Source organism: Nipponia nippon, unplaced genomic scaffold, assembly GCF_047370975.1.
Source record: "Nipponia nippon isolate SJK-2023a ecotype South Korea unplaced genomic scaffold, ASM4737097v1 scaffold_19, whole genome shotgun sequence".
In the NCBI taxonomy this organism is placed as follows: domain Eukaryota; kingdom Metazoa; phylum Chordata; class Aves; order Pelecaniformes; family Threskiornithidae; genus Nipponia; species Nipponia nippon.
The window spans coordinates 1,007,668-1,017,480 of NW_028262335.1; the positions used below are offsets into that span (position 1 = coordinate 1,007,668).

Genomic DNA, 9,813 nt, shown 5'->3' on the forward strand with positions numbered 1-9,813 from the left:
TCCACTGATCGTTTTACTTGCAAATACTTCCCCTACACCTAAACAGTACAGTTTGGGGTAACAAGACCTACAAATTTTCCACAGGCTGAAGAGGAAAAGGATTTGGGAGGATGAGGGGAGTCTGCCATACACAGCACAGATCACCTGCTTGTAAAAGCCCGCTAATTTCTTAGGAGTACCTCAAACGCCTTCCCTGCCACGTCCACCGTGTCCTATTTGAGAGGAGCAAACACTGTGCAAGCAACGTTACCCCACCGCACTGCTGTGCTCCCACCAGCACCCAGCTCCTCGCACCACCTCTGCGCTCGCTTCTTCGGAAGCCAGTTTTATATTTGCAGAGGTGTCTCACCCCAGGAAGCCTCTCAGAAATAAGCAGTTCTCCGGTATCCTCACGCCCACGACAGAAGCTGCGTCCTCTCGTCCATGCTGGGTACATTTAAGCAGTACAGCTGTTACAATAAACAAGCTCAGGCTATTTATTCTTTTTTGTTTCACTTTTTAAACAAATCAAGGCAAGCCCCCAACAGCGTTGTGTTTTACTGCCATTACATGTGTTTTTCAGAAAGGCTTTCGGTAACGCAGCGCATAAGTTATCGATCTGCCCTCCAAAAACAGCGAGGCGTATTCGACGAGAACCATCGGAAACGGATTACGAACTGCCTCGAGGAAAGGAAAAATTTCACTCTGGGCAGAGGTACCAAATGAGGTAAAGCTCGGATCGATAGCCCAACGTAAAACCAGCAGTGGCTGCTCTCTGCAGTAACCCTGCCAGCCCGTTCTAGGCAAGAAGTAAATGTGTAAGCAGAAACTTACTTTTTATCATCAGAAGCAGCTTTTAGCAGATCGAATTGCTCCCGGCAATCCTCGGACCAAGCAGAGCTGTTTGGCTGCTTTTGGAAGGGGGAGTGCACCCAGTGCCGAGAGCCCACCCACGCGATCTCCTGCATTCACCCAAGCCTTTGCCTCTTCCCTTCCCGATCTCTCGGCTCCCCACAGCTGGGACACCCAACTGTCCCTACAGGCAAGACCAGGACCGATCCTGCCCACTCGCACCTCGCCGTTCGCAGGTCAGGCCCCTCCTTAGCGCCACAGGCTTGAACCAGCCTCTGTCCTCGACTGCCCTTTCCCATCTGAACTCGTTACCATTTCACGCCTCCCAAAAGCTCCCTACCACCATCCTCTGTTCTCGCCTTGCCCGCATTTTTGTTCAACAACCCCGGGAGACCGGGGTCTGCCGTTCCACAAGGCCCTTCTCCAGCCCTGTTTCCAGCCTGATCTGCAGTACCGTCTTGTCCCTACTAAAGACAACCAGCTGCCCCTCAAAAACCAGAGGAGTAAGACCCAGAGGACAATCAGCTTCTAGTTCAGGACCTTCAGCCTGTCCTACAACTCACGGGGCTCAGGAGGCATCTCTGGGTTGGTTTGCACGAACTCTGATGACAAGCAGAGGCCCAGGGAACAGACACAGCGATGCAGCGTCGAACCCTGCAGCAGAGGTTACATTAGAGACCCGGAGCAGGCAAAGGCCTGACAGAAGTCTTTGAGGAAGCGCAGCGGCTAAAGCACAAGCCCATCCATCCGCTCCGCGCCAGAGATGGCCAGCGGGTTTTTTTTGTGAAGAGGCTGACCTGCGAAGCAAAAGGCCAGTCCCTCAAGAAAACAACCTACGAGCATCCCAAAACGCATCAGGGCTGGCATCCCTCGCTGCAGAAGACAGCCCGGTGGAAAGCATCCACTCCCCAGATCACTAAATTATCAACGCATATCACAGGACCGCAGCTAATGCCATCAGTAAGGTAATAACGAGTCTTAGAAACCAAAGCCTGACAGCGATTTCCCAAAGCAAACTCCTCCAGAAAGCTGCGCAGAAACACCGTATGGCACCGCCGAACCACAAACACCCCTCGGGGACGGCTTGCTTGCAATTAGCAACCCGCCAGGGTAACGGACACGGATCTCTGTTTCAATTCGAGTGTTAATCATTGCTCTACAGCCACAAGAATCCTCAAAAAAAAAAAAAAAATGGAAAAAGTCCAAAGGAGCAGAGCCACTCCAAGGAAATAAATGCAAAGCCAGCTTTTGGGACATTTTTGTCATTCGCCTGCCACCTCGTGGGGAAGATGAGAGAAGAATAAAGTTTGCGCCACAGCGATGCTCCGGAAGGCTCGTTAGTCATTTGAACCCTTGCGCGCCAGCATTTTCAACACAAAACGATGGCTTTACGTGCCCAGAGGAACCAGATTTTCAGGCAGTGCTTACGCACGCCCATCTTTGAGAAGTCTCTCCATCAGACGTGCTCCCTGAAACCCGCAGGCTGGCCAAAACCGAACAGAGACTCAAACCTGCCATCGATGGCCCAAAATTCCCCTATTTGCCTTCCCAGATAAAGCGTGCATCACAAGGGAACTGTTCAAGCTGTGCTATCACCCCCAATTTCACCGTAAGCCCAGGATAACGCACAGCACAAAAGGAGGAGTTAAGGACAAGGGTGTGCTATTGGCAGCACTCAAAGCACAACAGAAGGGTAGGGAGACTGAAGAAAATCAAGAACTAAAGCCAGCAAAATATATTTGCCCTTACTGGAAGCGATTCCAGGGCCTGAGAAGAAAGCAAATCATCTGAAGTGAACTCATTTGTTTTAAACAAAATGACTATGCTAAAATAAGCACACAGGACAAGTTTTGAATCACCATCACAAACATACCACTGTCCTTCAAAGCTGTTTTAAAAACCGTGGATTTTGTCTAAACCAAAGCCAATGGTAAATTCACTGACTGGAGTGGGAACACAGCTCGACACGCAGTTACCGGAGTCGCTGTCAAATAATCTAGAGTTGGAGAACAAACAGCACCATCAATTCTGTTCTTCAAACAGCCTCTGGAAGGTGCTTAGCGCAACAAGGGAGCCACGTGAAGGGAGAAACCGCCCGATTCACTGAATAAAGGCAGTAAAAGCAGACAAGAACCTCTACGTCAACTACAAACCAGTTCTGATATTCCATTAACGCTTCTGCCAACCGCCCAAACAAGCCACCACGCACGCGGGTCTAGCAGAACTCCCTGAGAAACGCTGCTCTGCTCTCAAAGAAGCTTTAAACCAGCCCTGCGGAAAGCCCCGTACACCACTACCTGTTAACGCATCTCCTTGGCCCCTGTTTCGGAGGGAAAGGATTACCCTGCTGCAGCTGCAGCCGCGTCAGCTCAAGCCTGAGCTGTTCGTTTTCTTTTTCATATTCGGTGGTGATAGCGTCCCGTTCCTCCGTCAGGTTACGGACGTGACCCACATAGCTTTCCACCTAGGAATAAAGAAAACATCGCTGTACCTGAGCGTGTTTACCAACGCCCGGCCAGCGAGTTGTTGGCACAAATAGCTCTCGGTCCCCTGATATTTACGGGATAACCTCAGACATTCGTAGGACGCTACTTCTTCATGCCTTTGTAAGATCTGGGGGTGTTAAAAACTTGACTGAAAGGTCTGGAAGGCGGGAAGGGATGGAGGCACGAGGGTGCTGGGATGCGGGGGACTCTCGACCCCGGCTCTGTGGGAGACGCTGGGCTCGCCGGGGGCTTTTCGGTGCCCCAGCGTGCGGGACCGGGCCGCACGCCCCTGCGCTCCGGAGGGAAGCGGCTCTTGGCTGTGAACACCCACGAAGCTGCTGCTGCTGCAAAAGAGGGGGAAACGGGCGGTTTTGGGCCCAGACGGGTTAAAACCCGACGGGGTAACTCTGGCCCCTTCTCCCGGCCCTTACGTCTCTCATCTCCTCAGCCCGCCGCCGCTCCAGGTCGCCGAGCCGGGCCTCTGCGCGTCGCAGCAGCCTCCAGGCCAGGCCCAGCTGCTCCTCGGCCGGGGCGGCGGGGTCGGCGCCCTCCGCCTGCAGCCAGCGGCGGACGGTCTCTGCCGGTACCGGGGCCTCCGCCTGAGGGGGAACCGAGAGGAGCCGTGAGCGACGGGGCCCCGGGGACCGACCCGACCGACACCCCCCCCCCCCCGCCCGGGCACCCACCGGGGCGGCGGCGGCCGCCTCCATGCGGAGCGGGCCCGGCCCCGCCTCCCCGGCGCCATGGCAACGGGCGCCCCGCCCCTCGGGCCGCCCATAGGCCACGCCCCATGCCTAAGCCACGCCCTCGTCCCCTGGGCCACGCCCCCCCGCCGGCAGAGCAGCCCTGGGAGAACCCGCAGAATCAATCGCTTATTAACGACTGATTATTAATTATTAGAATGTCCCGCTCCCCGCCCCCAAACCAGCGGCATTCAGGGCTTCCTCATCTCCACCCACGCCTCCCTCAGGCCGGTGCTTCAAGTCCACCGCGCCGCCAAGGGATCCGCCGGAACGCTTCCGCGGGCTGCCAAAACGGCGCGGAAGAGGCTGAAGGGTTGGGTTTATTTTCTGATTTTCTTCTAACCCCTGGGCGAAGCTGCCGGAGATGAAGGGCTTCCCCCCAGGCAAAAGCAGCACGTACGTGAGGCTGCGACGGAGAAAGCGCAGGGCAGGGTGGGCTCCGTCCCGCGGCACCAACGGCGCCGCGCAAGATGGCGGAGGAAGGAAAAGCAGCGGGAGCTGCAGCGCACGGCGAGGACCTACGGCCGAGCGGAGCCTGGGATCCTCGGGAAGCCGCGTCCAGGTGGTCCTGGACCTGCCGGAGCCGCTTCCCGCCGACGGTACCGCAGCCGGCGTTGCCGAGAGGTGCCTGAACGCTGCCAGCGCGAGGCGTGGGTGGGGCGGGAGCTCTCCAGGTCTTCGTTCAACCTCCCGCTGGCAACAGGGCCGCGCAGGGAGGGCGGTGGCTTCGTCCGAGTTCGGAAAGTCTCCCCAACCTGGGCTTCGCCACCCTCCCGAAGGAGGAGGAGGAGCAGGCACCAGGCGGGGAAGCCCGCGGCCGCGTTCCCCACTCGAACGGCGCGGCCCCTTGAGCCTCCCGCGGGTCCGAGACAGGCGATGCCCGAGTTTTCTCCTCGAAAAGTCAAGATTATTTCTCTCCTTCACGATCACCTTCCAGAGAAAGGCCAGAATACTCCAAAGGCGGCGTTTGTCGCGCGTCTCCCGCCCCTTGTTCTAACGGTCCTGCGAGGGCGCGTTCAACTCGCACAAGTTTTTATATTCTCGTCTTTGCGGGCCCGCTCCTGCTTGTCAGCGCAGAACTCCAAATAAAGGCAGCGGAAACCCCTAAATCAGCAGGGCTCGGTGCTCACACGCGTTACGTACTGGAAGCTGAAGGCAGGCAGCTCTCGGAGCGCATACAACACGTGCGCGGGACATTCCCCCATCTTCTCCTTCCCCGTTTGCACCTCTCCGACAGGCACGTCCCACATCCACGGCCGGGCTCCGCTTCCGCTCCCCCTCCCCCTTCCGCAAATATCAGTCCCGGCCACACAGAAACTGTTCGTTCCTTCCCCTGACTCAGTTACCGGCTGGATCTCAGCACTCCGGACTAATCCGGACCGCTCCTCCCATCCCTAAACACATCCTCCCCGCACACCGTAACAGCCCGTTAGCATCCGGCGCTCCCTGCTGATCCGCTGAGCCCACCCTCACGCTCTTTTGCTCGCTCTTCTGGGTTTCTTCTCCTCATTTTATGAGCACGCCTAATTTTCAGGCCATCGGTGTCGTTACAAAAGCACCGTTGCCTTCGTGAATGCTCGGTGGTTTTAAAGAGAGCACAGTCTCGCCTCTGGAGAGGCGTCAAGGGTGAGAACTGCGTTCTTGCGCGTTACTGTCTTTTTTTTACAGACTTCCAGTGAATTTATTTCAAGGAAAGCATGTACACGGACACACAACGGACAGCGCTAGAGCTGCAGTTAAGGGTGTTTTTTACCACGGAACTGCACACTTTGCTTCTTGTAAGCATGAGGAATACACGCTTCGAAGTTGGTAAAGCTTTAGATTTAGAGAAAACCAGGAACGTCCCGGCTCGACCTGGCTCCCGTTTTCATTCCACCCAACCGGCCACGAGGCCGGTCTCCTCCCAAGGCCGATCGCTGCCACCCACCCGGCCTTCCCCTCCTCCAACCGCCTCTCCCCAAGCCACGCTCAGAGACCACTCGTGCTCCATGCCACGTCTCCCCTTGCCGTTATCCCCCTGTAACACCCCCCAAGGAAGGAAAACCTGTGTGAAACAGCTGCTTTAGGGACACCGCTACAGTACCTATTTTTTGAACGGTGTTTCTGAGCAGAGTTGTTGAAGCGTAGGTCCCCCGGATCTCCCGCGGAGCAAGAGATGCCCTCTCCAACGTTGTTACCTCCTTTCTCCATCACCCTTTGCCACGTTTGCTTCACCGTCCGCTTTCAATACCAGCCGATCGCCAGCTCTGGCGCTCCACTCCAGCCACAAAACCAGAACATCTTCCGTCCGACAATTCAAAAAGAAACTTCGAAGAGGCGGATTCAAGAAAATCTTTTATATACAGACATATACACCATTTCTCCACCTCCCGGTTCTCCCAGCCCACGGGACAGAAACAAAGCAAGACAGCCTTTCCTTCGTTAGACACTAGAACAAATATCATCCTTCGGAATGTTTTCACTTCAGTGTATTTTTCTTTTTGAAAGCAAGCAACAAGAACCATTACCAAGCTGTGGAAAAGTTACACGGTTTTGGACGGCAGCCTTTCCCACAGCGTTTCACTGAGGACTGTTTTATTTACCTGGGGTAGAGAATCGCTCCGGTTCCGCTGCCTCTCTAGCACAATTTCACTTCTTTCATTCAGAGCCGGTCCTCAGACTTTCTTCTCTATAAATGCGGTATGTTGGCCCTGAAGATAGCTCACTATCTTTTCCTCTATTTCCATGCCTTGCGCTATTTCCTCATCGGAAAGAGATAACGGAGTCTGTGAGTCTTTGGTGACAATAATAACGGAGGTTCTCCGCGACTCCAGGATATTCGCTACCACCACCTGGTGACGATATTTCTCCAGAGCCTGCCGTGATTTATCGATTAAGATCAAGGGATCCGTCTCCAGTTTAAAGGAAATAACAAATGCCTCTGGGGCCCATTCTTTGACGAGAGGAGACAGCATTTTTGGCACCATCTTCATTGTGATCTACATCGGGGAAAGACCACAGAGAAAAGTTTCAGTAAAAACATTACGATGCATTTTAATAAGAGATGGCGGGGGGGGGGACTAGGGAAATTCCAGCTCCATTTCACGTGACTTTTTACACTGGGAAGTTTTCCAAGGCAGTATTTGGTCAGATCTCACCAAACAAGGTTAAAATGTCATTGGCATGCACTGTAAAAGTAAATTAAATCATCAGTCTGGTATTAACAATAAGGAGGGTGTTCTTCAGCAGGCCCACAGTAACTGCATAAACATTTTGTTATTTAAGAGCTAAAACCCCATCCGGGAACGTAAACATAAGCAGAGGAAGATAAAAAAAAAGGAATTAAAACAGCAGAAGTCAGAGTTTTCAGCTCTCCAAACTCCAGGCACCTTGTCAAACCTTAATCCTTCTTCCTAGCAAATCTTGAAGGCACATGAAGCATAAACATGCCAAGGCATGGGGGGAAAAAAAAGTAGGAGCCTTTGTTCTCCAGCTTCTTAACCTCTGGGTCTGCGACTGGGAAGCGGGCAGGGCCTCATTTTACCTATGCTAAGGATAAAGAAATAAGCCCAGCAACTTGTTAAAAGCTAATTAAACTAAACAAATTTGGTGTCTGTTATATACAGAGCTCTAGCTCCACCTGCTCCCATAGCTGAAAGGGATCTGGGCATGAGACACGCTACACTTTTGGGCTGTTGGCAGCGTTAGAAAGACGGCAACACGAGCACTCCAGCAGCAACTACTCTTCCGCTCTCCGAGATCCACCATCTCCTCATCCATCCGAGATCCACCACCTCCTCATCCATCCGAGATCCACCACCTCCTCATCCATCCGAGATCCACCACCTCCTCATCCATCCGAGATCCACCATCTCCTCATCCATCCGAGATCCACCATCTCCTCATGCTGTAAGCACCTACAGCTTTAAAGGGATATTTCCGTGGGATTCTGCTCCCATGGAAACACATCCGCCCATTCCCAGAGAAAACGCACGCTTTTTTAGCCAGCGAGCCGTTGCTTCGCAGCCTTTCCCAGGTCATATCCACAGCCAGTCCCCAGGCAGCTGTGACACCGGCAGGGACAGTCAGGGTGGGAGGAGGGGAGGAGCGGGGCCATGCTCAGGGGTGCCTCACCTGCAAGGGCCCCTCCGAGGACTGGATCTTGTGCTCGGGCATCTCCGAGGCGGGGATGTAGAAATCCGACACGGCGGCTGCCAGGTAAAACATAACGCTGGAGCCTGCGAGAAACACAACTGCAGTCAGCCACCGCCACTGGCACATACGGAGCAGCCTGGCCCTCTCACCCCAGGGACCCCCAGGACAGACCAGAGCCGGTTGGGCCCCCCTCACACCAACTAGGGGAGCCCAGGGCCCCCCTCAGAGACCCCCCGTCACCTACCGGCACTGTCCTGCGCAGGGCAGCGCTGACCCCACGCACTGGGGTCCCCTCAGACACACTGTCACCCACCGGGGCCGCCTCACCCCCTCACGCCAAGCCCCCAGGAACGGCCCAGACCCTCATATGCTAGGGTGCTGGAGCCCCCACAGGCCCCCTTGTCCCCTCACGCCAGAGCTCCGCAGTACCCAGGCCACCTTGTCGCCTCATGCCAGAGCCCTGGGGCCACCTTGTCCCCTCACACCTGGGCCCCATGGTCCCTGGGGCCACCTTGTCCCCTCACACCTGGGTCCCAGGGCCACCTTGCCCTCTCACGCCAGAGCCCCAGGGCCACCTTGTCCTCTCATGCGAGAGCCCCATGGTCCCCAGGGCCACCTTGTCCCCTCACGCCTCGGCCCCACAGTCCCTGAGGCCACCTTGTCCCCTCAGGCCAGAGCCCCATGGTCCCCAAGGCCACCTTGTGCCCTCACACCAGAGACCCGGGGCCACCTTGTCCCCTCAGGCCAGAGCCACACGGTCCCTGGGGCCACCTTGTCCCCTCACACCTTGGCCCCAAGGCCACCTTGTCTCCTCATGCCTTGGCCCTATGGTCCCTGAGGCCACCTTGTCCTCTCACGCCTCGGCCCCGCAGTCCCTGAGGCCACCTTGTCCCCTCAGGCCAGAGCCCCATGGTCCCCAGGGCCACCTTGTCCCCTCACACCAGAGACCTGGGGCCACCTTGTCCCCTCAGACCAGAGCCACACGGTCCCTGGGGCCACCTTGTCTCCTCATGCCTCGGCCCTATGGTCCCTGAGGCCACCTTGTCCCCTCAGGCCAGAGCCACACGGCCCCCGGGGCCACCTCGTCCCCTCACGCCGTTCCCCTCCCCGTACCGAAGGGCGCCAGGGCGCGGGCGGCGGCTCGCAGCAGCGCCAGGTACTCGGTCAGCCCGGTGAACTCGATGGCCAGCAAGGCCCCCGCCTCGGTAGCCCGGCGGTAGTCGCGGAGGGCGGGCAGCAAGGCGGGAAGAGCGGCGGGATCGGCGGCCACGCCGGGCGGCGACCCGGGGGTGAGGCGGAGGGCGTCGAGCAGGGCGGGCCCGGGTGGCGGCAGCGCCCTGGCCCAGGGGAAGGCGGAGCGGGCCCGGTGGAGGAAGCAGACGCCGTAGCCGGCCCCCACCAGCCGCTCGGCCGAGGCGGCCCCGCGCCTGCCGCTGCTGAAGTTCTCCAGGAAGCGGACGGCGCGCGCCTCCAGCGGCACCTGCGTCCCCCCCGACGTCACCAGCGCCACGCGCCGCCCGCGCGCCGCCTGCCCCGCCGCCCAGGCCCGCACGCGCGCCTCGGCCGCCGCCTCGTCCGCGCCGGCCGCCGCCATGCCCGCCCCGCCCCGCCCCGCCCCT

The 9,813-nt window shown here is 57.2% G+C and overlaps 2 protein-coding genes across 12 annotated transcripts in view; both read right to left on the reverse strand.

The window, feature by feature from the left end:
- The window catches only part of CCDC30 (coiled-coil domain containing 30), a 40,190-nt gene extending 33,914 nt beyond the window's left edge, over positions 1–6,276 (reverse strand). For 4 of the 9 annotated variants that reach the window (XM_087755701.1, XM_087755709.1, XM_087755700.1 and 1 more), the window contains exons 1-3: positions 4,004–4,048; positions 3,749–3,916; positions 3,175–3,295 (exon numbers count right to left, since the gene is read on the reverse strand). In XM_087755701.1, coding sequence (XP_087611827.1) covers positions 3,175–3,295; positions 3,749–3,916; positions 4,004–4,027 — 313 coding nt within the window. In that variant the 5' untranslated portion in view covers positions 4,028–4,048. Of the gene's footprint in view, positions 1–179; positions 414–3,128; positions 3,296–3,392; positions 3,662–3,748; positions 3,917–4,003; positions 4,049–6,143 lie in introns of those variants that run through there. The other 5 variants (XM_087755704.1, XM_087755705.1, XM_087755702.1 and 2 more) reach the window with 5 other exon arrangements.
- PPCS (phosphopantothenoylcysteine synthetase) lies at positions 6,211–9,805 on the reverse strand. Of its 3 annotated transcripts, none has more exons than XR_015704381.1 (4): positions 9,308–9,805; positions 8,174–8,277; positions 6,643–7,038; positions 6,211–6,340 (listed from the first exon to the last, which is right to left on the reverse strand). XR_015704381.1 is itself a non-coding variant. In XM_087755775.1 (3 exons), the coding sequence occupies exons 1-3, from the start codon at positions 9,786–9,788 to the stop codon at positions 6,715–6,717; spliced, it is 909 nt and encodes a 302-aa protein (XP_087611901.1). In that variant the 5' UTR covers positions 9,789–9,805; the 3' UTR covers positions 6,382–6,714. The 3 variants fall into 3 exon arrangements, 1 of the variants encoding a protein (XP_087611901.1); XR_015704380.1 differs by having other exon boundaries at positions 6,218–6,366; XM_087755775.1 differs by lacking the exon at positions 6,211–6,340 and having other exon boundaries at positions 6,382–7,038.
- Between the last annotated feature and the right edge of the window lie 8 nt (positions 9,806–9,813).

What these genes read in the sequence shown, in the direction of transcription:
- PPCS (XM_087755775.1), bottom strand. Translation starts at nt 9,788, where the DNA reads ATGGCGGCGGCCGGCGCGGACGAGGCGGCGGCCGAGGCGCGCGTGCGG. An exon ending in CCGCGCCCTGGCGCCCTTCG is followed by an intron (nt 8,278 to 9,307) that starts GTACGGGGAGGG and finishes TGTTTCTCGCAG; the next exon opens with GCTCCAGCGTTATGTTTTAC. An exon ending in CCTCGGAGGGGCCCTTGCAG is followed by an intron (nt 7,039 to 8,173) that starts GTGAGGCACCCC and finishes TCCCCGATGTAG; the next exon opens with ATCACAATGAAGATGGTGCC.